Below are 25,862 nucleotides of genomic sequence, written 5' to 3'. Positions count from 1 at the left end.
CCAAGGAGGGAAGGGCCAGCACGTCGGAGGCCTCTCTGGCCCTATCCAGTCCCTGTTCTTGATAGTCTTCCGGCAGAAGGGGATCTCGGAGCCAGAGAGATGTCGCGCGGAGCTAGGAAGACGTGTCGTGCGGTGACGCTCTGGCCCGACGCCGAAGGCCTCTCTGTGGCTCCCGGAGGACCTAGAGGGCCGAGTATTGGAGGTGAGGAGGCGGGGCTGGCGGGGCTAGTCGGGACCTCGGGAAACCTCTGACCTCAGGCTTTGGGCGTTTCCTTATCAGGCTCACATCTGCCTTATCTCGTGCTGCGCTTCCCAGCTTCGGCCGCAGCTCTGGAAGTCTTACTTGAGGTCTAATCCGAGATCTTCTTGCTGCAGCCCAGTCTATGGCATTCTGTATTTCCACCTTTTAGGTTCAGCTTCTCCCTCTGCCCCCAGATGGCCCTTCCCTGAACCCTACTCAGCCCCTGCTACCTGGAGGCTGCTTTTCCCAGCCGAGAGATTCAAGTGGCCCAGCGGGTTCGGTTTGAGGGACGTGCAAGGTACTGGAGCACAGAGGAGGCAAACTGAGGCCCCCGGGGCTTGGGGGATGGGGTGGAGAGAGGGATGAGTAAAAAACTCCTGAAAGAGAGGGGAGGAGAGACTCAGAGGGAGACAGAGATTCAAAGAGGAGGAGGAATGGAGACCCAGAAGGGGAGTGGAAAGAGACCAAGGGTGGCGAAATGGTGACCCGGGGAGTTAGAAGACCTAGAAAGAGAGGGAAGGTAGAGATCCAAGGAGGAGAAGAGACAGAAAGATGGTGATACCATCTGTAACCGAATTCAATTCTTGGCTTTGCTACTTACTAATGGTGTGACCTTGGGCAACCTCTCTGTGATTTGGGGCAAGTCGTGTAACTTCTCTGTGCCTTACTTTCCTTATCTGCAAAAAGGGGCGTCTATTGCTGTTATTAGCCTTTACTGGATGGGACCAGATGGACTGGTTGGGGCAGTGATGAAGCTGACTTGTCCACTTGTTTTCGTGGAAGCCCTGCAGCACTGCTAGCTTGGCCTCCTTTCCTCTGCCCTCCATGCTCCTACAGGCCAGGCCTGCACCATGAGGCCTGACTCCTTGTCCATACCACCTTCCCATGGCCTCCGACCCAGGGCCAGGGTCTTACTGATGTGATAACACAGCAGAGGGCCTGCAGATGAATGGACACCTTGAAGCAGAGGAGCAGCAGGACCAGGTAAGTGTCCATCTGAAAGTCCAGATCACCATACGATGGAACACAGTTTCCTTCTCTCCTCCTTGACCCTGTTCCTTGGTCTTTGAGTCCCGGCCTCTTTGATTACTGTATCTGTCTTTCTTTCCCCTGGAGCCCTAAGCACACGCACTGTGTTTCCCTGTCTCTCCATCTTTCTGGGTTTCTGTCCCTCTCTCCGGGTTACTTTTTGGCACATGTTATCTGGTGCTGTTGTTGTTCTCAGTTGAACACTAGGTACATTGATTGGTCACCTGATATTATTCTTGCCATGATTTCTTTCAATTTCATCGTGTCTTTGCCTCTCTGTATCTCTGTCAACATCTTTGCTTTCTGTCTCTTGGCTTCAGTTCCTCTCAGCCTCTAATATTCTCTCTGTCCTTCACCCCTGACCTAGAGGTCTCTCTCAGATACTCCCAGTCTCTCTCCTGAGTCTCCGTCTTACCGTGTAACTGGGTCATTCACTGGGCAGATATTTATGTCATGCTGCCCCCACGCTAGCTTGTGCCCAAGGTAAATAGTTTGTGAATTAATGAGCCTCTCCTCCCTGGTTTTCATTCTGAAAGTGTCTGTCCCCATGTCTCGCTGTGTCCATCATTTTCTGGGTTTTCTTATGTCCTTACCTTGCACATTTTTTAAAATCTATTATTTATTTTATTTATTTATTATTTTTGGCTGCGTTGGGTCTTCGTTCCGTGGGCTTTCTCTAGTTGCCGCGAGGCATGTAGAACCCATGGCTCGAACCCATGTCCCCTGCATTGGCAGGCGGATTCTTAACCACTGCGCCACCAGGGAAGCCCACCTTGCACATTCTTAATTCCATTGTCTTTGTCTCTTTGTTTGTATCTCTGCTTTTCTTTATGTCTATCTCTCTGACTCTCTGTAACTGTCTGAAAAAGAGACAACACTCTCTCTTCAAGTCTCTTATTGCCTCTGACTCTGGTTCACTGTTCCCTTTTACTGTTTTTGCATATCTCTGGGTCTTTGTTAACTGTGTTAGGGTCATTCTCTATCTGCAGTTAAAGACCTTCTCCCCCTTGCCCCTTCTCTTTATAAAGTCAAAGGATGGGAGAGGCCCACTTGCCCTCAACAAAGATGGCGACAGGGGCTCTGGCCATGCTTCCGTGAAGCCGCCTCTGCTGCGCGTGTGCCCTCACCTACAATGGCGGCTGATCTCGCGAAGCGCGCTACCCCGCCCAGTTCTCCCGCTCTCCCGCGGCAGGCCCCTGCGCCAAGCTCGCGAGTCTGCTGGCCCCGCCCCCGCACGCTCTTATTGGTGCAACTTAGGCCGGCCTCGCGGCCATTGGCTGAGCGGATGCACACCCTCCCCCCCACCCCTGGGTCTGATGGGGGGCAGTTGGTGCTGACTTGAGTGGCCGCCTGGAGGAGGATCCGGCGTGTGAGGAGGGTCTGGGGTGTCGGGACAGGGACCCGAGTCAGGACGACTGAGGGAGCAAGAGGAACAGATACGCAGGCCCGGGACTTGGGTACTAGGGGTGTGGGATGGAGATGGAGAGCCAGAACCAGGACTGAGGGATCCAGGAATGAAAACCCAGGTCTGGAACTGGGGTGGGGATGGAGGGCCGGGACCCGGGGAACCGGAGACAGAGACTCAGGCTTATGGATTGGGGGGACCTATGGATGGAGACCCAGGCCCTGGTCTGGGGTACATGGAGGGTGGAGAGAATGGAGACCAGGCCAGAGACCTGGGGACCTAGGGACCAAGGCGCAGGCCCCAGAACTGGGGGAGATCTAGGGCTCTAAGTGGGGGGGGAGTCAATGCAAGTTTAGGGGTGGGGCTTGAAGAGCTGCCCAGGGTAGGGGGCAGAGGTGGCTCCTGAGAGTGAGTCCACAGATGGGGGTGTGTCTGGGGCAGTTCTGCGCCTGGGGAAGGTGAGGGGCAGGACTGATAGGTGACTGGGTGGGCGGGGCAGTGGGGAACAAAGGTGAGCTGGAAGGAGGAGGCAGAAACTGGGCAGAGGGCAGGGGGAGGGGACCTCAGGCCCAGCTCCCACTCTCTCCCTGGAGAGCAGGCGGCCAGACACCCAGGTCAGTGCTTGAGGTCCAGCTCTTGGCTCCTGTCCCTTGCAGGTGCCTGCGTGTGGCTCCTCTACCTCTCTGACCCCTTAGTTGCTCCATGTTACACCCCTTTCTCAGTTTCTCCAGCTACTACATCCCCTACCTCTTGCCTCTCCTGTCTGCTCTTTCTCTCCTAACTCTGTTGTCTGACTCTCAGAGGGCCTCTGGAGCCCCTAAACTCTCACTCTGCTCCCTAAGTATCTTTCATTATATTAGGTTTCATCTCACTGAAGCTGTTTGTCTCCTCTCAGTGTTTCTCTGGCTCTCAGACCTTTTTCTTTGTGTCTCAGTGCCTCTTCCTTGTTACTTTCTCCATCTGGAGTTGACTGTGTGTAGGTGTGTGGGGGTGTTTGTGTGTGTGTGTGTTCTGTTGTGTTTTTCTCTACCTTTGTATGTCTATTTATATGTCTCCACCATCCTGATCTCTCTCCTTTGCATTATTTTTCTCCAAAGTCCTTAATTGTCATCCAACACAATATGTATTTTATGTCTATCTTGTTTTCCTGTCTTCCGATTGGAATATAAACTCCACGAAGGCAGGGATTTTTGTCTGTTTTATTCCCTGCTGTGTTTGCTGGGCCTGGCACCATGATTGGCACATACTACTGAATAAGTATTTGGGGAATAAAGGAATGAATATTTGCATGCCTGGGTGTGGACCCTCCAGGATGCTGGCCTTCCTGGCCAGCTGACCTCTGCCCTGCGTCCTCAGTCTTCCCACACTTTGTCTGGGCCTGTCTGGTGCTCCCATCTTGCCTGTCAGCACCCCTCATTGTCTCCTCTTATCCACAGGCCCTGCCCCTGCTTCCCTCTGCCCACCATGGGGGTCCTGGACTCTGACTCCTACCCTCCTTCCTCCCCACAGAGGCCAGAGCAGGAGCTGACCTGGAGCTGGGGCCACAGGCCTAGGAGCGCCCTGGACAGGGTCAAGGCCATGGCCCCCCCACCGCCACTGCCATTGACCCCCAGCACCCCACTCCTGCATGGCGAGTTTGGCTCCTACCCAGCCCGAGGCCCACGCTTCGCCCTCACTCTCACACCACAAGCCCTGCACATACAACGGCTGCGGCCAAAGCCTGAAGCCCGGCCCCGGGGTGGCCTGGTCCTGCTGGCTGAGGTCTCAGGCTGCTGCACCCTGCGGAGCCGAAGCCCCTCGGACTCAGCAGCCTACTTCTGCATCTACACCTACCCGAGGGGCCGGCGGGGGGGCCGGCGCAGAGCTGCACGCACCTTCCGGGCCGACGGGGCGGCCACCTACGAGGAGAACCGTGCTGAGGCCCAGCGCTGGGCCACTGCCCTCACGTGTCTGCTCCGCGGACTGCCACTACCTGGGGACGGGGGTGAGGCACTGGGCGGCCTCTCTGTCCTAAGGCCACCTTGGTGTCTCCGCAGATCTCCCTCTGCGGCATCTCTGTGGGCATCTCTGTCTCTACTTTTCTGTGTGTCTGTCTGTGTGATGTGTCTCTCTGGGTTCATACTGAAAGAGTGATGCACAGACGGATGGGCACAGAAGGCAAAATCCCAGGCAGAGAAGGATTTGGGTCTGCTGCTCTCATGAGATTTCTGTCTCTGTCCCCTCCCCCCTTTCATGGGTCCTGACCACAGATGAGTCAGAGGCTCCCGGGCTGGTGAGAGCAGCCAAGTGAGATATGCTCAGTCACCACCCTGCATGACAGGCACTCGCAGAGGTCCCCTGGGGCGTCTCAGGAGCCCAGAGGTGGCCTCTAGTCCAGCTGTGGGGATTCAGAGGAGGCTTTCAGGCAGCGGCCCCCGCCTAGGGTACTCAGTTGGCACAGGAAGGTAAAGGTTCCAGGGTCCCCAGCCGGCGGGCCTTCCTTGGTCCTGGCTGGCTGGGGGTGAGGCCCTCACAGTGGAGTAACCTGTTCCTGGGTTCCAGGTGTTTGGGGGTGTGGAAGGTGGAAACCACAGCTCCCCCCCCCCCCAACTGTGAGTCCAAAGGGCTCCGGGATTAGACACCGGATCCCTGCCTTTGTCTCAGCACCTGGGAGGGGGGCGGGCTGTACACCTGGGCCTGAGCTGGTGAGGCCGGGGAGAAAATAACTTTCAACTCCCAGCAGGTTTTGATGCCAGCCCTCCACCACCTCCACTGGAGGCTACTTGCAGTTACTGGTTCTGAGGTGAGGGGCTTGGTGCCCTGACCTCTGTAGACTCCTTTTCCTCTCTCTGCAGAAATCACCCCCGACCTTCTGCCAAGGCCTCCCCGATTGCTCCTATTGGTCAATCCCTTTGGGGGGCGGGGCCTGGCCTGGCAGTGGTGTAAGAACCATGTGCTGCCCATGATCTCTGAAGCGGGGCTGTCCTTCAACCTCATCCAGACAGGTAAGGGCAGTGTCATGATAGAGGCGGGAGCTGGGGGCTAGGACTCCTGAGTCCTGGGGAGTGGTGGTTGGTCAGGGGTGGAACAGCCTGCCTCACTTCCTGGTTCCCCACCTTAGAACGACATAACCATGCCCGGGAGCTGGTCCAGGGGTTGAGCCTGAGCGAGTGGGATGGCATCGTCACCGTCTCCGGAGATGGGCTGCTGTATGAGGTAGGGTAGGACCACCCTGCCCCAAGCCTGAGCCCTGTGGGACTGCGGAGGCCAGGGCCAACACGCAGGTGTCTGGTCTCCCACCCTCCAGGTACTGAATGGACTCCTAGAACGCCCCGACTGGGAAGAGGCCGTGAAGACCCCCGTGGGCATCCTCCCCTGTGGCTCGGGCAACGCACTGGCAGGAGCCGTGAACCAGCATGGGGGGTAGGTGGGAGGAGCCCTCCTGGGATAACAGGGACCTGGTACATCTGCACCACATCTTCCCCTCAGCCAGGTCAGTCTGGCTGAGGGATGCTCCCCACACCCCCCAGACATTTTTGCCTGTCTTGTTCTTAGCTGTCTCCCTAGTGCCTAGAACTGTGCCTGGCACACAGGAGGCACTCAGTGAATGCTTATGGAATGAAAGAACTGACAGGGAACCTGGCTCAGTAAGAAGAGTCCGTCTGGAGGTGGCCAAATGGCTGCGGGCAGGCCCCAGGACATGCCCGGCCTCCTCTCCCCATTGTCTGCTGCCCCACCCGTCTGTGTGTTTCTCCTCCCCGCCTGGCACTGTGTATCTCACCCAGCCTGTTTGCTCTTTCCCACCGTATCCGTCCATGTCTGACTGTGAAGGTTTGAGCCGGCCCTGGGCATTGACCTGCTGCTCAACTGCTCCTTGCTGCTCTGCCGGGGTGGCAGCCACCCGCTGGACCTGCTCTCCGTCACTCTGGCCTCCGGCTCCCGCTGTTTCTCCTTCCTGTCTGTGGCCTGGGGCTTTGTGTCAGATGTGGACATCCAGAGCGAGCGTTTCAGGGCCCTGGGCAGTGCTCGCTTCACGCTGGGCACAGTCCTGGGCCTCGCCACACTGCACACCTACCGCGGCCGCCTCTCCTACCTCCCTGCCACGGTGGAGCCCGCCTCACCCGCCCCTGCCCATGGCCTGCCACGTGCCAAGTCAGAGCTGACCCTAGCCCCCGGCCCAGCTCCACCCGTGGCCCACTCACCCCTGCACCGCTCAGTGTCTGACCTGCCCCTGCCCCTGCCTCAGCCTGCCCTGACCTCCCCTGGCTCACCTGAACCCCTGCCCATCCTGTCCCTCAACGGTGGGGGCCCAGAGCTGGCTGGGGACTGGGGTGGGGCCGGGGATGCTCCACTGTCCCCAGACCCACTGCTGCCCTCGCCGCCTGGCTCCCCCAAGGCAGCTCAACTCTCACCCATCACCGAGGGGGCCTCAGAAATGCCAGCATCCTCTGGGCTCCCACCTCCCACCCCTGATGCCCGGGTAGCCATCTCTGCTGGGGGCCCACCTGACCACCTGCTCCCTCCTCTAGGCGCTCCACTACCCCCAGGCTGGGTGACAATGGAGGGGGACTTTGTGCTTATTTTGGCCATCTCACCCAGTCACCTGGGGGCTGACCTAGTGGCAGCGCCCCACGCGCGCTTTGACGACGGCCTGGTGCACCTGTGCTGGGTGCGCGGTGGCATCTCACGGGCGGCGCTCCTGCGCCTGTTTCTGGCCATGGAGCGCGGTAGCCACTTCAGCCTGGGCTGTCCGCAGCTGGGCTACGCTGCGGCTCGTGCCTTCCGCCTTGAGCCGCTCACGCCCCGCGGCGTGCTCACGGTGGACGGGGAGCAGGTGGAGTATGGGCCATTGCAGGCGCAGGTGCATCCCGGCCTCGGTACTCTGCTCACGGGTCCTTCAGGCTGCCCTGGGCGGGAGCCTTAACTCCAACCAAGCTTGGAACTCGCCCGGAGCGGGGCTTACATTCCTGAGGGGGCGGAGCCTGAGCTAGGGGTCGTGGTGTGGCTGCTAGAGTCAGGGCGGAGGCTACAGTGGTCCTGCCTGGTCTCAGGATTGCGCCCTACCCTAGGGGACCAGAGGTGATGCTGGAGGATGTCCCGAATTCCGGGGGTTGGGGTCCTGACGGTCACGGAGAAATGGGCTCGCCCCAAGGGTAGTGCCTGATCAACGAGGGCGGGTTCTCCAGACCCTCGAGAACGGCTCGTAGAAAGCCAGGTCGGCTGAGGGCGGAGCCTGTCTTAACGCGTAGTCCAGTGACGTGACCTGGAATGTACGGGCTGGGGAGGCCTTAGATAACCGGCCCCGTCTACTCCGGTGTCTCCACCAAGCTGGCCAATCAGCCCAGGAGGGGCAAGTTCCCCGGGCGGCGCTCCGATTTGCACTAATGTCCCTCCCCCCGTGGGTGGGGGCGGGGAAGTTCGTTTCCTCCGTCTTCTGTGCGTCCCCCAGCCCCAATCTTCAAAGCAATTGAAAAGGTCTATGCAATAAAGGTAGTGGCTTCATTCCTCTCAGGCCCTCGCCCCTTCCTCCATCCAGCAACCCGTGGGAGGGAACAGACTCTAGGCACTTCCAGCAGCTCCTGCCTTTTATGGACCGAAGCCCAGACCTGCCCATGGACTGCGGCCAGCGTGACCCGCTGGCCTTGAACTGGGGCCAGGGAGCTGCCTCCTCCCCCACGACAGCTGGCTCTGGGGTTCTCAAGATTTATTCAGGATCGTGTTAACGGAGGCGGTGGGAGGATGGGGTCCCCGACGTGCCGGGGGGCACACACTGAGGACCTTCCCCGCCCCCGCGAGGGAGCGGGGAGGCTCACTTTTTCTTAAAAATATAAATGTATTTATCTGCATCATCACATCCCTGGGGCACCCAGCTGGCCGGCCCGTGGGCCACAGGGCGGGGAGGGAAGAGGGCGTCACGGCGCAAGTCTGAGTGAGGCGGAGGAGAGCTCCACCTGTTGGGGTGGGGGCGGCCTCACAGGGCTCCGTGCTGGGCCTGGTAGCGGGACAGCACGGCGCGGTAGTGGGACAGCTCCTGGCGCACGGCCACCACCTCCTGCCGTAGCAGGGCGTTCTCCTTCTCCAGGAAGGCCGCCCGCACCGATATCTGGTTCTCCTTGAGCCTCCGGGCGTCGCGGGACCGCTTGGCTGCCTCGTTATTCTTGTACCGCCGGCTCCAATACTTCTCATCCTGGATGGGTGGGAAAGCACTGCGGTCCAGAGGGGCCCCGGCCCAGCGAGAGAAGGGAGGAGCAGCTTTGCTTCTGACTTCAAGGACCAGAGTGCACCTAAGAAACCTACCCCCCACCCCCACCCTGGGCTGCTGCTCACCCAGCAGTGGGGCCTAGAGGATACCCGATCTCCCCTGAATGGGTACCCAAGGATCTGGCCTTCTAGGGCCCCGGTTGCTATGGACAGCAGGCCCCTAGCAACAGCTAAGGCGTGAGATAGCCTCCCACCCCAAGCAACTGAGCTTCAAGTCTCCACTGTGCAGAGGAGGCCCAGCTCTTCTCACTTGACAAAAGGCCTGCAGTTAGCTCCTGGTTTGCTAAGGATTCTTGTTCCCTAGCAACAAGACCTTCAGGGTCTGAAGACTTCTCCCATTGAAAAGCACTGCCCTATACATCACCTTTCCAGATCCTGGTTGCTAAGGAAAGCCTAGGTTCCCTAGTGATGGGGTTTGGTGTCCCATAAAATCCTCTCAGAGCTGGGCCCTTCTGACCTTGCTGCCAAGGCAACCTCACCCCTCATTAGCAAATAAAAGTGAGGTGTAAGTGGTCCCAGTGACCACAGCCAGTCTCTGACCCACTGGCTTTGAATAGAGGCCAGGGAGCTGCCTCCTCCCCAACAGTCCCTGGTTGCAAACGGGCCTATCCTGAGACCTCCCCACACCATTATGTCTAGAGTTCTCCAGTCCTGGAATTGGGCTGTGGAGGAGGACCACTCCTTAGTACAAGGACGACCCAGAGCTCTGAAAGATGCCCCTCCATCCCCATTTCATTAGAGCCTAGTCCCTGCTAGCTAGGGTAAACCCACTCCCTAGCAACAAGGCCTCATGGCAAGAGAAACCACTGGTCTAGATTTGGTTTACAGGCCAGTACTCACTGCTTCAAGTAGTTGTGTCTTACACAAGGACACGCCAAAGTCTGTGAGACAAGCCCAAGTACTTCTTGTTAGGGAAGAACCCAGGACTGACAAAGACAGAATGCTAAAGAGATGCAGTCACTGCCCAAAGCACCCCAAATCAGAATGTGGCCCTGGCCGCTAATGAGAACCTGAGGCCTCTTAACAGTGAGTCCAGAAAACAAGGCCTAGAGGGGCTGGCAAAGCTTCATCCTAGGCAGATGCAGTTGCCCTGAAGGATGCCCCAGCTCAGAGATTCAAGGACCAACCCCTGCCTAGCTGGCTGCTCAGAAGAAACAAGCTGATATCACATTCCTAAAGGATGCTATCCTTAGCAACTGGGCCTGGTAGAGCCCGAAGCCTGCCCCAATGAGGGTGTTGGGTCCAACCGACAGGAGAAGCTCCAAGCCTGTAAAACTGTCCCAGCAGTGCTGGCTGAGTCCGAATCCCACAACGATACGGTTTGCACAAATCTCAAGCCCAAACCTCTGTCCCTGTGCAGCCCCTGGCCAAGGAGGACTGGTCCTTAGCTGTAGGTTAGGAGAATGTGAGCTAATCCCAAGTGAGAAACCCAGGTCTGACTAAAGAAAGGGCCACCGCTGGCTCTGGAGCCAGCACCCACGAAGCCTGCGTCCTACATCCAGCAATGCTCACCTTCTGCTCCTCTGGCACCTGGATCTTCCGTGCCTTCTTCATGATTGGCTGGGGCTTAAGTTCCTCCTCTGAGAAGCGATGTCTCCGAGGGTCAAAGGTCTCATGGCCGGGAATACTTGACAGGGCTAAATCAGCTGGGTCAGGTTCAAAGGTCATCAGCACCTCCACCGTGTCTGGGTCCACAGGGCTGGGTGTGTCCCGAGAGGTCAGGCCTTGGGGAAATAGAATGTGCCACCTGAGTGTGTATTTATTTTGGGGAGGGGGTTCCCAGAGGCTACCCCCTGCTCAGGTATCATATCCACCACAAGGAAGGCCCTTATGGGGTTTAACATAAAGCCTGCCAGGGATCAACCTCCCTAATATAAAATATGAAGGTTCCTTAAGCCACAAAGATGCTTAGAAATCATGAAACCAGCTCCACTTTTACACACAGGAACACTGAGGCCCAATCATATGTGACTTGCCCTAAGTAACACAGGAACCTCAATTATTGCTTCTAAAACCTCAGGACTTCAGTTACAGCGTTAGCTTCCTTCCCTATAGTCCTACCCTTCTTAACTGAATCCCCAAACAAAGCCTAGACCCCCCGCTGTTCAGAGAAAAGGAATTTAATGCACCGAAAAGACCTCAGGTTAGCTCTTTAAAGAGCTGCTAAGTCCAAAGAGTTAGGGACAAGAAGCATAAAGGGCTCTGAGGTTCCAGGTTGGTTCAAGCGTAAGAGAGGCCTGTACCTTTAAGAGAGAGCCAGCTGGGGCCAACCGAGGACACAGGTTCAGGGCCGAGTCACGTGCTGGCGCCTGCTTTCCCGCCCCGCCCCCCTGCCGCCACGGGCGCCCTCCTGTTCCCCAGTCCCGCCCCCTCCCGCGTGACCGCGCGTGCGCGAAGCACGAAGCACGGAGGAGGGAGGAGAGGACTCACGTGGCGCGGGAATGTGCGACTGGGAAGGGGAGGGCCCTGGTCCTGCCCGGAGGTCGGACCAGGAGCAGGTGTGTCCAGGAATCCCCAACCTGCAGTCCGCCCCTGGCTACCCCAAGGTGCCAGATGGAGCACACCTTTCCTCTTGCTCCCTGGGGTCTCCCAGCTCGAACCTTTCAACCGCCAAGGATCCAGACCCCTCTGCTCTCTAGGGAACACTCGAGAACCGACCCCCTCGATATTCTCAGGCCCCAAACGTCCTCGCCACTAGGATATACACGATTCTGGGACCCCAAGCCCCTACCCCAGGAATATAGAAAGCTCGGTCCTTGCCCCAATGGAAGACCCAGGATGAAGGTCCCTTCTGAAGGACTCCGGGACCCGGGGCGCCAGCCCCTCTCCACTGGGATGGGGGGGCCGAGGAGGCAGGGCTGCCAGTCCCTTTTGTCCTGGGGAAACAGAAGTCTGTGTCCGGCCCTCGTCTTCCTCCCTCGTAGAGGCCTAGGATTTCCGGTCCTACCCCAGTTCCACCGCTTCCGGGTCCAGATTCTGGGGTGCAGTCCACTCCCCAGTAAATAACTCCACTGTCCTGGGACCCCAATCCCTACTCCTCGAGTATCCAGAGCCTTTGTCCTCATGTCCCACGTAAAATTCACACGACCTCACCACTGAGCAGGCTTCCTGGAACTTGGGGTCCCAAGTCCCTCATCTCCTATAGGTCCAGGATACGCAGTTCCTGATCCATTAGGGGACACAGAATCCGGACTCCTCTCCCGACATCTCCCAATTAGGGGACCCGGAATTCGGGCATGCAGCCCCAGTCCCACCTTCCTGACCCCCAGATTCTCACAACCCCGCCCTCTGGAGTCCAAGCCCCGCCCAACCAGGGCCCTGCCCCGCCCTAGCCGTCGCACCTGCGCGGTGGCCGCCGGCGGCCCCGAGGGCAGCCCGGGCGGGGGCGTGCCCGGGCGAGGAGCGAGGGGAAGCCGAGCCGCAGGAGCCGGGCCCTGGGGAGGGTGCAGGTGTGCGCACGGGCGAGGGCGCTGGCGACGGGCCGCCGGGGGGCGGCGGGCTGGGAGGGAGCCCATGCTCCAGCAGGAAGGCGTCCAGGTCCACGTACTCCACGTCGCCGAACGGCAGCGTCCGCTCCCACAGTAGCGGCGCCAACAGACCCGGGCCGGGCGCAGCCCCAGGGCGTCCCCGTGGGGACCCGCCGCCCACTACCGCCCCAGCTGAGGCATCCGCAGGTCCCGCTGGCTCCAGGCCCGGCCCGGGGACCGTGGCTGCCGGCGGGGCCGCCTTGCGCTCCTTTTCCTTCAGCAGACCTGCGGGCCAGGGAAAGCGGGCAGGGTGGGGAGGAGGAGAAAGACGGAGATGAAGAAGCGACTCCGAGAGGAGAGAGACACGAGGAACGAGGAGATGGAGCCCCACACCGCAGAGATCCAGAGGGGGGGGGGCAGGAGGGAAGTGGGGGAGAGACCCGGGAGGGAGGGCAAAGACCCAGAGAGAGGAGGGGACAGAGGCTCAGAGAGGGAGAGAGACCCAGAGAGAAAAGACAAGAGACGGGGGTGGCGGACCGAGAAAGGGATAGAGAGGAAGGGAGACTCAAAAAGAGGGGAGGACAGGGACGCAAAGAGAGAGATGGGGACAGAGACCCAGGAAGGGATAGACACACAGAAGGGGGATGGAAGTTCAGACAGAGGTAGGTGGAGGGTTGGGCAGGAGAGATTTTAAAAATGACAGCTCTGTTAATTCCTCTGTAATCTACAACCCCCCCCCCACTCTCTGCGCACTGTACCCCCTCTTCCCTGCCCCCACACTCTAAGGGGCGGGAAGGGGGCTCTATTCCTGGGGCACATTCCTCATCCCTAGACTCCATGTGACCCCAGGAGGCCCCGCCCAAGCCCGTGTAACAACCGTGTGAGCATCCGACACACCCCCCTCCCTTCTCCCTGGACCCCAGGGGTCCAGACTCTCGGAACCAAAAGGAAGAGGGGGCTGGGGCCTAGAGTCTTGAATCCTGGGAGTGGACAGGCATGAGAACCGGTACTTTTGGGTCCTGGGTGCTGAGGGATCTAGGGGCCTAAACACCTAAGTATAATATTTGGGTAGATAAAGGTTGGGAGGATGGACTCTTGGCACGTAGGAGGTAGCTGTGGACCCTCCCGGCACTAAGGGAGTAGGGTGTCTGAGTTGGGCGAGATGGGGGCTAGAACTCACAGCTGGCTGGCTCTTTGGGCTTGCTGGTCCCCTGCAGAAGGCTCCGCAGCCCAAGCAGCGCTCCCCCGCCAGGGGGGGCCCCGGTCGGGCTGCCCAGCAGCAGGGGGGCCGGAGTCCTGTCGCTCACGGGCCGCGCCATCGCCCGGCACCTGCCCGCAGGCTCACGGGTTCATGGAGAGGCGAACAGCTGGCTTGCCAGTCAGCAGCACACTCCTGTGGTTCGGGCGAGTGTCTGCCCAGGGGCGGGCGAGCGTAGCTTGCAAGCCTCCAGTATCCAGAACACTGCAAATCCTAGGAGCGACGGGGATTTGCAGTCCTCGGTGCAGAAACGTGCAACTCAAGAGGGTCCCAGGAGACCATACAGTCTGGGTGAGGGGCTGATCAAATCAGGCGGCCGGCTCTTTGCAACCGAGGGTTCAAGGGGACACAAGGCGCTCCTTCTACAAGGTGGGTGAGCCTGGCTCTTGCAAAATCTGCAGCCCTCTCCTAGGAAGGAGGTTTGCAATCTGCACCAAGAGGTGTGCGCGGAGGGCCGGGGAGAGGGCAGGAGGAGGCGGCTGCCTTGAGGCGTGGCCAAAGCAAACTTCTTTCGCGGAAAAAAAAAAAAAAAAAAGCCAAACCAAAACACCCGACGCCACAGAGCGCACCCCTCCTCTCGGCCCCCGCCAGACTCCGGCCTTGCACCCCAGCCGCGTGCCTCCCTCCGGCTGAAAGCGCGGGCCAATGGCGTCTTGACCCCTCTAGACGCACAGCCAATGGGACCCCTGGATCCGCCAAGTCCTGGGAGTGCGAGAGAGGGTCTCAGTGCGTGAAGTTACCTTGCCTTTTGGAGGGAGGCGGGACCCTGACCTACATTCACCCAATGGGAGACGGCGTTGGGGGCGGGACCGTGACCCAGTTTGGGCCAATGAGGCAGACGGGAGGGGGAAGCACATGGCTTTGCGCGTGCTGCCTGACGGGGAGGGTGGGTAAAGGGGTGGGAGGGGAGAAGAGCCGCTTAAAGGAGCCGCGAATCCAAATGACGGGAAACGGGAAGCCAAAAAACCGAGTAGTGGGGTTTAGGAAGACGGAGATTGGTTTCTAGAAGAAGGCTGCTATTCTTTAATACCCAAATATTTCCCCGCCGCCCCTAGAATCAGACCACTGAGATACAGGAAGTATTCTGTCCCTTTAATAGCTTTGTTTTGGGGGTGACTCCCCCCCTTGTGGGGAGGCTTGGGAAAGGCAGGCGCAATCCTCGATGGGGAGTCTCAGCGACCATGGGGGGTACCATCCACTGTAAGATGACACGGGTGGGGGGCGTTAGTTTAGGGCACGATAGGATGGACCCTGAAGGGAGCATGCAGGGGGCGGGGATGGGGGTGGGTGGGTGGGCCGCCCGGGGCTCTACCACAGGGAGGGCTGCGAAGGGGGAACCGGAATGTACCAGGTTGAGAAGCTGGGGGAAATGGTTATACTGCACTGGGCTGAACCATAGGGAGGCAGCAGGAGGGTGGAATAGGGACATCCGGTTTCAGCATTCGTGGAACTACGTGAAGGTATTCATGGGTGGGGGGTATGGGCTGTACCATGTTGAGAAGCCAGAGAGGTAGACGTTAGATCACTGGGCTGAACCACGAGGAAGCAGTGGGGGGGAAAGGGGATTGTACCATGCTGTTTCTCAGTAAGGGAGGTGGGTTGTACCACATGAAAACAGGGAAAAGGATTCGGGCTGTACCATTTCGGAAAGCCATAGTAATAGGCACCACGGACCAGTACTTGATCGTACCATAAGGAAACCAGGGGGCTCGGGTTATACACCAAGTTGCAAGCAGCGAAGAAGACAAATCATGGACCAGCAATGGTCTATGACCGGGAGGTGGGTTGTACCACTTTGACACAAAGGGGGAAGGGAGAAAGAGCGAGTGAGAGCTCAAGAGGCTGGATCATACAGAGCAGCAGAGGGGGGTAGGACTGTATCATATTGAGACACCAAGGGGAGACACATAGGCGGGTTAGACCAAGACGTGGAGGGGGTGCAGACTGGATCATACCATGCAGACGGTAGTTGGGGCCTCGGCAGCGCCTCTCGGGGTGCCGGGGGTCCCTGTTGCCCCTCAAGGCCCTGTGGGCCAAGGGCTGCAGGGGCCGGCCGTTACCGCTGAGGCTCTGGAAGATCTGGGACGGAGGATTCTGGCTCAGGAGTCTCAGGGAGTGCATCTGCCGTGGAAGCGGGGTGGGAAACTGGGAGTGAATAATGAATGGTTCTGGTGACGTCACGCAGGAAGCCCTGCCCCCGAGAGCGGGTGGGCGGGGTCTTGCGCAGCCCCCACCAGATGCTCCAGGGTTGTCAGACTCTCGAATCCCCTCCAGTTCCCTCTCAACCGGGGGTAGGAGGGTAGGTGAGGCAAGGGGACACCCAGGCCAAGGAACGGGTTGGGGGTGGCAGGGAGGGCGCAATGGGCTGCCAGGGTCACCTGGAGGGAGGTGATATTTAGGGCCCTGTCAATGAGGATCCAGGTAACAGTCTCCGAGCAGGGTGGGGTGCTGAGAGAGCCCTGATAGGTGATGAAGCCAAAGGATTCGGGGAACAGGAGCTCCAGGCTCAGGTCTTGAAGAAAGTAGGCATCATCTGCGGGAATATCAGGTCAGAGTGAAGAGGGGTGCCCCTGCTGAACTCCCCTTTGTGCACACCCCAGCCCCACCCTCTCCACCCTCCAATGCCCAGGGACTTACTCTTGTAGGAGATGCGGGTGATGGTGTCCCGGTTAAGGAGGCGGCTAAGGAATGGGTTTGAGCTACCAGCCACCTGTGGGGAGGTATGAGGTGAGGAGATAGGAACCCGGAAGTCCAAGCCCCCAACTCCTTCCTCCCCTAGGACCCCGGAGTCTGGGGCCTTCCAGCCTCCCTCTTCTCAGACCCCAGGTTCCAGCCCCTCCCTCCCGAATCTTGCCTGGGCTTACATTGACAAAGAGGCTGAGAATGGCCAGGCCATTGGGGCCCCGGGAGGCGGCGCTGAGGTTCCCGTAGAGTTCTTGGTTGAAGTGGATGAGCTGCACCTGCGAGGGGAGCACAGAGAGTGGGGTCCCCTGGCAGACAGGGGGGACAGAATGGGCAATGGGTGCAGCTCTGGGCCTTTGGGGTCCCAAGTCAGGTTAAGGATTAGTGTTCAGGGTTGCGGGGGTAGTTCTGTGGAAGAGGATGGGATGAGGCATTAAGAGGAGGGTGAGGTGGGAGGAATTGGGTCGACTCAGGGTGAAGGTCGAGGGTCAGAGGTTATCAGGCATCACCTCAGCAGAGAAACCCTGGTGGTTGATCTGGTGTTCAGAGCCAGCTCCATCACGCGCTCCAAATAGCAGCCGCAGTTCACTGAGTCGGTGGCTATAAAGGAGGGGCCCCCCAGACACATTGACCACAGGCCGGGGTGCAGGCAGGAAGGAGACATGGCGACCGGTGTTGTACAGGGTTCCCCGGAGCTGTGGGAGAGGTGGAGGCCTTCACAGGGATGCAGAGAGAAGACCTTTTCCCTACTGTTTTCCATTCGTACATTTCCCTCTGCCAACAAACATTTAATCATTCAGCATAGTCTGAACACTAATGTCTTTCCAGACTCTGGGCTGGTCCATGGTAGGTGCTCAATACTGGTGAATTTAATTAACAAATATTTATTGAGCTGCTACTATGTGCCATGGATGCCAGGAAGAGAGCAATGAGCAAGTAGACAAAAATTCTGGGCCTCATGGAGCTTCTGCTCCAGTGGAGGAGAGACAGACAATAAATTCTGAATCATATAAGTAAATGCTTAGTTAATTACATCCTATGCTCACACTGGGGAGAACTGGGAGTTCTGATAAAGTATAATAGGACACCCAGGGAATTCCTTGGCAGTCTAGTGGTTAGGACTCTGCGCTTTCACTGCCAGGGTTTGGGTTCAATCCCTGCTCGGGGAACTGAGATCCTGTAAGCAGCACAGCCAAAAAAAGGGGAGGACGACCCATAGATTGGGATGGGGGTGGGGTGTCAAGAAAGGCTTCCATGAGGAAGTGACATTTGAATGGAGACCTGAAGGATAAGGAGGGGTTAGTTGCAAGGAGCAGGGAGAAGGGCATTCCAGAAGGGAGAACAGTCAGTGCAAAGCCCTGAGATGGCCTATTTTAGTGACAGTGAAGAAGCCAGTGGGACCAGAGCCCAGTGAGCAAAGGAGAGAGTGGTGATGGGAGCCAGATGGTGCACAGCCTTGTGGGCAATGATGGGGTATTTTGTATTTTTATTTAAATAATTGAATGTATGTAACACACTTGGCACAGTGCCAGGCACGTGCTACGTACTGTGTAAGTGTGTGCTGTTATTACTTGTCCTAATAGAAGGATTTTGAGTAGGAGAGAGTGGTATGATCTGGTTTGTGTTTTTAAACATCTCTCTAGCTGTGGGATGGAGAATGGATTGCAGGAGGCAGAGAAGCAGGCCAGCAAGGAGGCAATGGCACCAGTCCAGGTGCAAGATGATGGTGGGAGCAGTGGAGGGACAAGAAGTGAAATGCTGTTTAGCAAGAAGTCTAGAAAGGACATGGATGGGAAATGGGAGTGAGGGAGGAAATGAGATGGGGAATAGCTCTGAGACTTTTGGCTGAGTGAACGGTAGTGCCACCTCTTATGAGAAATGGTATTGCGGGACTTCCCTGGTGGTCCAGTGGTTAAGACTCTGCGCTTCCAGTGCAGGGGGTGCAGGTTCGATCCCTGGTGGGGGAAGCAAGATCCCACATGCCGCGGGGCGCAGCCAAAAAAAAAAAACCACAAATGGTATTGCAAAGCGGGCAAACGCATGGATTCTGGGACCACACTGCCTAGCTTTGAATCCCAGCCCTGGCACTCTCTAGGTGTTTGACCTCGGGTAAGTAACTTAACCTCTCTGTGCCTCAGTTTCTGCATCCATAAAATAAGGATAATAATTGTACCTATTTCATGGGGTTGTTGTGAAAATTAGAGGATTTATCAAGTTTGAAAACAGCGCCTGGCACACTGAGTCTGTTTTACCACTGATTCTAAGAGATGGGAAGACTAGGAGCCATGTTTGAGGAGGGAACAATTGGTGATCCACTGTGGAGTGTAAGTAGCCTCCTCTCCACCCCTTGTGTTGTAGGCCTCCTTCCCCAAGGCTAGCCTCCCAACTGAAAGCCCTGCCCCCCCACCTCCACTCAGGCCCAGCCCCAGTGGATTCGGTAACCCCGCCCTCCAGGCCCCTTACCTTCTCTCCCCCTGTGCTGAGTCTCAGCGGGGGCAGAAAGGGGTCATAAAGGACCCTCTTCAGCTCCACATCCACGGGGCTCTGTCGCTTCCCCACAGCACACAGACTCCAGGCTGCGTTCACCAGGCCCCAGAAGGGAGGCCCTGGGAGCAGGTGTGGGGCAGGGAGGAAAGGGAGTCAGAAATATGGACTGGATCCCAAGGCTGGGATCTGCTGGGAAGGCTGTGGTCTGGACTCCTTGGATCCCAGGAGACGAAGGGCTGGGAGTCTGGACTCCTGGCTTTGAGGGAGGAGGGGGCTGGGATCCAGAATCCTAGGTCCTAGAAGAATCTTGGAGGAGTTTCCTAAGGACCGCCCCGCCCCCCCCCCGCAACACCTCCAAGTCTCTTTGATCAAACCTATCTTAAATTGTCATTGGGGAAGGAACTACAACTCCCAGCAGCCCCTAGACTGCCAGCCTACCCATCCAGTGCCTGCCTGCCCCAGAGCCCATGGGAGTTGTAGTTCTTTTCATCTCACTTGTACCACAGCCGGATAATGAATGTAGTGGGGAGAAGGAATTGCAAGAGAGGGCTGGACGAGGTGGGCAACGGGGCCACTGAACCTCTGGTTCTCAGTAGGAGCCAGGACCTACCTGCCTCTTTCCCAGGAAACACACACACACTTTTCCAGCCCCACACTCCCTTACCTTCCACTCCCTCCCACTCACTACTTGAAATGCTAATGTATAATGTCCCATGCTGAGCCCCTCGGGTTCAGAAGCTGGGCCTCCTGAGGGAGGAAGGAAGGGGATGGGACTCCTGCGTCCTGCGGGGGTCGGGGGCGGGAAGGAGAGAACTCCTGGGTCTCAGGAAGAAAGCGCCCGGCAGCCCAGACTCCTGGGTCCCCGCCCTGGCTGCACCTGGCACGAAGTTTCCCTGGAGATTATCCTTGTAGCTCCACCAGTCCTCGGGGTCAGGTGCGGGTCCGATGTGAGCTGGGGAGAGAGCAGCCTGAACCCCTCTCCTTGGCACCCTTCCCCCACCCCAGTCAGGGGCTCCTGCCCCAACCCCCAGGCCTTACCTGCCGCCCCCAGTGCGGCCCAGAGTAGCAGCGCTCGAGGGGCGTTCAGACGAGCTGCACACCCCATCCCCGGGAGGCCTCGGGGCGACCCCTTCCCAATGCCCTGGCCCGCCCTCTCTCAGCTTCTTCCTCTCTTTGTGGAACCCCGACCCCTCCGGACTTCCAGCCTTCCTCTCCTACCCACAGGGAGTCCCAGTTCCCCAGTTACTGAGGCAGCCGGGGACTGAGACGCCCCCACGCCCCTACTCCGCTCTCCTCTCCTCCCTCTCTATGCCTCCCCTTCCTCTCCTCTTTTCCCGAACCCTCCTTCTCCCTCTACCTCCCGATCTTCCTACTCTCTCTGCCTTATGCTTCTCCCTCGGGTTACCTCTGGGTCTCTAATCCACACCCCCCTCTTCGTTCTCTTTTCATTACGCTCTCGCAAGCCACCTAACTCCATACCTCCATCCCGCTTCTCTCCCCTTCTCCTCCTCCTCCCTCGCTCCCGCTCGGCCTCCAGCTCCTCTCCCTCTCCCCACCTCCTCCTCTCCTGCCTCCTCGGTTTCTCCGTCTCTCTCTTCTCTCTCCTCCCTTCCTCCCTCCTCCCCCTCCCTCTCTTTTCTCTCTTGCTGTTATTTAATTTTTCTATCGTTGTTTGGGGGTGGGGGGAGCTCTCACAGCAGAAAACCCTCCTCCTTGGGCTGGCGTGGGTGTGTGTGTGGGATGCCCCAGGGGCAGGATGGAGGGGTCGTTGGGGGGATGGTCCCCAGCTCCCAGCCGCGCTGGGGCCATGGGGGCGGGGGTGGCCCGGACACCTGGGGCCCAAGAGCTGGCAGTTTCCATCCTCCGCAGAAGGGGGAAGGGGGGCGCTTAAGGTGGAGCTGGAAGAGTCCTCGGATGTCTTCCCTCTCAGGGCCGCTGGCCCCGGAGGATCCGGCGTCTCCCAGCTCGCGGGGACCCAGGTTGGAGCCTGCATCAGTGCCTGCAGCCCCCCGCCCAATGCATCACTCGGGCCTCCGCCAGGGGCTCCCTTAACCCGGTGGCGGGATCCCCTGGGAGACTGGCGCGCGATGTGGGCGGCTGACCAGGAGGGGGAGGCAGAGACTTGGAGAGGGAGAGAGAGAGGCTGGAGGAGCCGGGAAGGCAGAGAAGAGAGAGCAGAGGTGAGGTCAGGGAACAGTGGAGGCTTGGGAAGGGAAGGGGAGCCTGAGATGGATACGGAGAGCCGTGGTGGAGGGAGATGCAGGGTAGAGATGAGAGGGCAGGCTGGGGCGGTTGGGGGGCTGCTGGGGGAGGTGGTGGCGGCAGGAGAGAGAGAGACAGAGAGACTTACATACATTGAATGAAGGAGATACAGAAACAAATACACACCGAGAAGAGAGAGAGATACAGAGAGAGGGAGACCCCCCAGGATGACAGGGAAAAAATACAAAAGGAGACAGATGCAGATGGAGGCAGAGAAAGAGATACAGAGACCCACAGAGAGACAGATGTAGACACACAAACTTGGAGATAGAAGCAGAGAGACCTAGACAGAGAGAGAGGGAGGAGGGAGAGAGTCCCACATACCAGGTTAAAGATGGAAGAGCAAGATGTCAGGCAGGAGGTGTGTGGGGAGAGACAGAAACAGAAAAAGAGATCTAAAGACAGAGCGACAGAGAAACACTCACCCAGAGCAAGGGGCAGAGAGAGGAGGAGACAGAGAACGAGGCAGACACACGTGCACATCTATAAAGAGACGCACTCATGCAGAGAAAGAGGTATGAACAGAGACCAACAGATGGACAGAGACAGAGAGACCCAGATAGGGGGAGAGAGTCCCAGAAACAGGTCAGCTGACATGAAGGATGAGACTAAAGAGAATTCAGAAACACAGAGTCATTCAGGGATAGAGAATTGGAGATGGACATTCAAGGACCTGTGATGGAGGGAGATGGAGACACCCAGGAGAGTCAGAAATGGAGAGACAGAGAAAACACGAGAAAGAAAGGTATATTCATTATCCCTTGTCACATAACAAATTATCTTAAAACTCAGTGGCTTAAAGCTACAAATATTTATTATGTCATGGTTTCTGAGGGGTAGGAATTTTGGAGCAGTTTAGTTGGGTGGCTCTGGCTCAGATAACAACAGAGAACTCAGAGTCTCTCGTGAAGGTGCAGTAAGCTATTGGCCAGGGCTGCAGTCATCTGAAGGCTTGACTGGGGCTGGAAGGTTACTTCCAAGCTCACCTACATGGTACTTGGCAAGAGGCCTCAGCTGCTCACTAGGTGAGCCCCTCCATAGGGCTGCTTGAGTGTCCTCACAACATGGCCGCTGACTTCCCCCTCAGAGCGAGTGATTGGAGAGACAGAGAGAGGGAGGGAGAGAGACAGAGAGACAGAGAGACAGAGAGACAGAGAGAGAGCAGTGTCTTATATGACCTATGTCCAAAGTCACACATCATCCCTTTTTTTTTTTTTGGCTGCATTGCATAGCCTGCAGGATCCCAGTTCCCTGACCAGGGATTGAACCCAGGCCCCAGCAGAAAGCGCCGAGTCCTGACCACTGGACCGCCAGGGAATTCCTGACACCACCACTTCTTTATTCTATTCATTGGAGGTGAAACAGTAAGTCTAGCCCACATTCAAAGGGAAAGAGATTAAGCTCCTCCTCTTGAACAGAGGGGTATCAAAGAATGTGGGCTTATTTTAAAACCATCACAGGTGGGGAGAGGAAGAGAGAGAGGAATGGAGAGAGACGGACTCTTAAAGGCCCGTGAGGCTTAGAGGTTGGTGAGACACTTATTCAGAAAGGCAGGAATGTGTCAAGAGAGACTCTTGAAGACAGAGGGAGCTGCGGAGACAGGGAAAAGAGTCAAGACAAAGGAAACCAAAGCAGTAGTAGTAACAATAATAATTACAGTAATAGCAGCCAGCACATGAAGTACCTACTACATACCAGGCAAAGTTCTGAGCACTTTCTATGAACTGACTCATGTAATCATCACAGCCTCTCTATGAAAGAGAAGATGTTATTATCCCATTTTACAGATGAGTAAGCCAAGTCTCAAAGGGTTTGCCCAGAGTTATACAGGAAGGAAGCAAAGAAGGATGGAGAAAATATGATGGAGACATATGTGCAGAGACTACGGGGAAGTGGCAGGAAAAGACTGGCAGAAGAACCCAGCTCTGACAGACAAATAAATCAATAAGAAATGGAAGCCAGGGACTTCCCTGGTGGTGCAGCGGTTAAGACTCGCGCTCCCAATACAGGGGGCCTGGGTTCGATCCCTGGTCAGGGAACTAGATCCACATGCATGCCACAACTAAAGAGCCTGTGAGCTGCAACTAAGGAGCCTGCCTGCCGCAACTAAGACCCGGCGCAACCAAATAAATAAATAAATAAATGGAAGCCACGCTGATTGAGAGTTTTCTAGACACTGGGGCTGTACCACGCACTCTTTAGGTTTTGTTAACCCTCAAAGTTGCCCCATCAGGTGGGGGTTAGTATTAGCCCCATTATACAGATAGAACCCCGAGGCTCAGAGAAGGAAGTAACTCACCCAACATGTCATGGGTTGACTGATGCCTCCCTCCCCCCAAAAAGAGACATGCCCACTCAGAACCTGTGAATAGGACCTTATTTGGCAAAAGGGTCTTTGGAGATGTAATTAAGATAATGATCTTGACATCAGATCATCCCACATTGTCTGGGTGAACCCTAAATCCAGTGATAAGTTCTTATAAAATAAAGGCGTAGATAAACAACGGGGATTTACTGTATAGCACAGGGAACTACATTCAATATCTTCTAATAAACTATAATGGAAAAGAATCAGGAGAAAAGAATATAGACATATATCTACATAGATATATACATATGTACATATATAACCGAATCATTTTGTGCACATCTGAAACTAACAGAATATTGTAAATCAACTATACTTCAACTTAAAAAAAAGAAAAAGGGAAAAGAAAGGCGGGGGAGATTTGAGACAGGGGAGAAGGTGATGTGAAGACAGAGCAGAGATTGGGGTGATGCAACCACAAGCCAAGGAACGCGAGGAGCCACCAGGAGCTGGAAGAGGCAAGGATGGATCCTCCCCTAGAGCCTTCGGAGGGACTGTGGCCCTGCCCACACCTGGATGTCAGACTTCTGGCCTCCAGAACCGTGGGAGAATAAATTTCTCTTATTTTTAGCTGTGCAGTTTGTGTAATTTTTTATAGCCGCCTACCCCAGGGGTTGGGAGACATCATGAGAAAGACATGGAACTCATCACAGGGAGAGCCAATGAAGGAACCAGAGATACACGGAGGGAGAGAAGACAGACTGACATGACAGGAAGAGTAGGCTCTCCCCACACTTTGACTCTCCTCCTCCAGGAAGCCCTCCCTGACCTTCAGGCTAGGTCTGTGTCTTCTGTGGACCTTCTCAATGTCCTGGGTACCTCCATTAGAGCACAGATCTCATTAGGAGAGGGACTGTGTCCCTGTGTGCCCTTCCTCCAGGGCCCAGGCCTGACCCACCTCTGGGTCCCCGGCATCACCCTACATAAAGGACATGGGCGTCCTCAGGAGAGAAGTCGGGCGTGATTGAATGAGACGGTGCTCCTGATGTCTCTCCCTAGAGATTCTCACCCCTCCCATCAGCCTGGGAGACACTTGGGTTTCCTTCAAGGCCCAGGGAGGGCCTCACCTCCTCCAAGAAGTCTACCCTGACCTCTCAGGCTGCGCCCTGTGCTGCCCCCATTATTACACATCACACCAATGTGACTGTACCCAGGTCTCTCTCCTACCTCACCCTCCCAGACTGGGAGCTCCTCCAGGGCAAATCCGGGGACTGACTCAGGTCCTGGTCCCAGCATTTCCCAGGGAGAATTTGGGAGAATATGTTGAATGAATGAATAAGTGAGTGAATGAAATAAAATATAGGGACTGTGGCATTGCATTCAGAAATGGCTAAGAAAAAGATTTTCTTACATGGGGGTAAGAGGAAGTCTTCCAGTGTAGGTAACATTTTCCTGACCCTCTTTCTGTCCCCATAACATCCCAGCCCTGGCTCAGAACTCATCTTCTCCCACCAGGATCCTCCCTCCAGCCCCTCCCCCACCGCAGTCTCCCTCCCCCTCCAGTCTACCCTCCAGGGACCCCGGAGGGGTCTTCTACATTCAGAGTTGACCTCGCCTCTCCCCTAGTTATAGGCTTCCCATAGCTCCCCAGCACCTCTGGACAAAGTCCCCACCTCTCCACCTTTCTTGTCATGTCCAAATCCTTCCTCTGTCCTTCAAGACCTACCTCAGACGTCACATCCTCTGAGAGAAGTTTCCTGACTTGCAGGCTGTATTCAAGGCCTTCTTGGGGCTGGCCCAGTGAACGGAGCCACCTCTGTGATGGTCCATATCACATTTGTTTCTCATACAGGGCTGATCCTCTGGTCATAGACCACCTAGGGTTCCCCAGAGGCACTGGGGAAAAACTCAGGCCCTCAGCCTGGTCTTAGAGGCCCCACATGCCCTGACTACCCCCTATCCCCAGCCTCATTTCTCCTCTCTTACCACACCGGGCCCTCTGGCCTCTGGACCTTTGCACAAACTGTAACTTCTAACTTGGCCTTTCTTTCTGCCTCCTCTGCTGGGCAAATTCGTGCTCAGCTCATACGCATTTCAGGAGTCTGCTCTTTCAGGAAGCCATCAGTGATGCTGCGGTGGGCAGGGGCCTCTTCTGAATTCTGGAAGCCACCTGTGCTGCTTCCATTTTAGCAGCAAGACAGACTGGGCTCAATGCCCAGAGGCGGGAGGGAATGGCCAGGCCGGAGGTGGGTCCCAGATGTGAATTTCACGCCTATTCGTCTCAGGCACTGGGAACAAAGTTTGGGTCAAAAAGAACATATGCGGCTTGCCCCGCTCCTCACTTTTGTCTCCTACGTCCCCAAGTCCCCAACCCCTGCGTAGGAGGGAGCAAGGCCAGGACTCTCCGGGCCCGGGTGGTTCCCACAGCCCCTCTTGGCCTCCTCGCCCCTCCTTCCCTGCTCTTAACTCTCTGGGGGAGCCTG

The 25,862-nt window shown here is 56.9% G+C and overlaps 3 protein-coding genes across 8 annotated transcripts; 1 reads left to right on the top strand and 2 right to left on the bottom strand.

Moving 5' to 3' along the window:
• The first annotated feature begins 10 nt into the window (after window positions 1–10).
• Window positions 11–8,117, top strand: SPHK2 (sphingosine kinase 2). Of its 6 annotated transcripts, XM_060000414.1 has the most exons (8): window positions 11–202; window positions 411–539; window positions 1,079–1,225; window positions 4,185–4,659; window positions 5,510–5,659; window positions 5,776–5,870; window positions 5,962–6,077; window positions 6,486–8,117. In XM_060000414.1, exons 3-8 carry the CDS (start codon window positions 1,187–1,189, stop codon window positions 7,576–7,578), a joined length of 1,968 nt encoding a protein of 655 aa, XP_059856397.1. In that variant the 5' UTR covers window positions 11–202; window positions 411–539; window positions 1,079–1,186; the 3' UTR covers window positions 7,579–8,117. The 6 variants fall into 6 exon arrangements, with proteins under 6 accessions (XP_059856397.1, XP_059856396.1, XP_059856399.1 ...); XM_060000413.1 differs by lacking the exon at window positions 11–202 and having other exon boundaries at window positions 225–539; XM_060000416.1 differs by lacking the exons at window positions 11–202; window positions 411–539; window positions 1,079–1,225 and adding an exon at window positions 2,632–2,639.
• Window positions 8,118–8,246: 129 nt separating this feature from the next.
• Window positions 8,247–14,365, bottom strand: DBP (D-box binding PAR bZIP transcription factor). Its single transcript, XM_060000419.1, has 4 exons — window positions 13,563–14,365; window positions 12,257–12,667; window positions 10,428–10,639; window positions 8,247–8,841 (listed from the first exon to the last, which is right to left on the bottom strand). The coding sequence occupies exons 1-4, from the start codon at window positions 13,699–13,701 to the stop codon at window positions 8,626–8,628; spliced, it is 978 nt and encodes a 325-aa protein (XP_059856402.1). The 5' UTR covers window positions 13,702–14,365; the 3' UTR covers window positions 8,247–8,625.
• Window positions 14,366–14,680: 315 nt separating this feature from the next.
• On the bottom strand, window positions 14,681–20,376 carry CA11 (carbonic anhydrase 11). Its single transcript, XM_060000686.1, has 9 exons — window positions 19,848–20,376; window positions 19,687–19,761; window positions 18,786–18,928; window positions 16,832–17,017; window positions 16,505–16,600; window positions 16,278–16,350; window positions 16,019–16,173; window positions 15,596–15,761; window positions 14,681–14,838 (listed from the first exon to the last, which is right to left on the bottom strand). Exons 1-9 carry the CDS (start codon window positions 19,912–19,914, stop codon window positions 14,813–14,815), a joined length of 987 nt encoding a protein of 328 aa, XP_059856669.1. The 5' UTR covers window positions 19,915–20,376; the 3' UTR covers window positions 14,681–14,812.
• Between the last annotated feature and the right edge of the window lie 5,486 nt (window positions 20,377–25,862).

Source organism: Delphinus delphis, chromosome 20, assembly GCF_949987515.2.
Source record: "Delphinus delphis chromosome 20, mDelDel1.2, whole genome shotgun sequence".
NCBI classification, from domain to species: Eukaryota; Metazoa; Chordata; class Mammalia; order Artiodactyla; family Delphinidae; genus Delphinus; species Delphinus delphis.
This window is presented reverse-complemented; position numbering and strand designations above follow the sequence as displayed.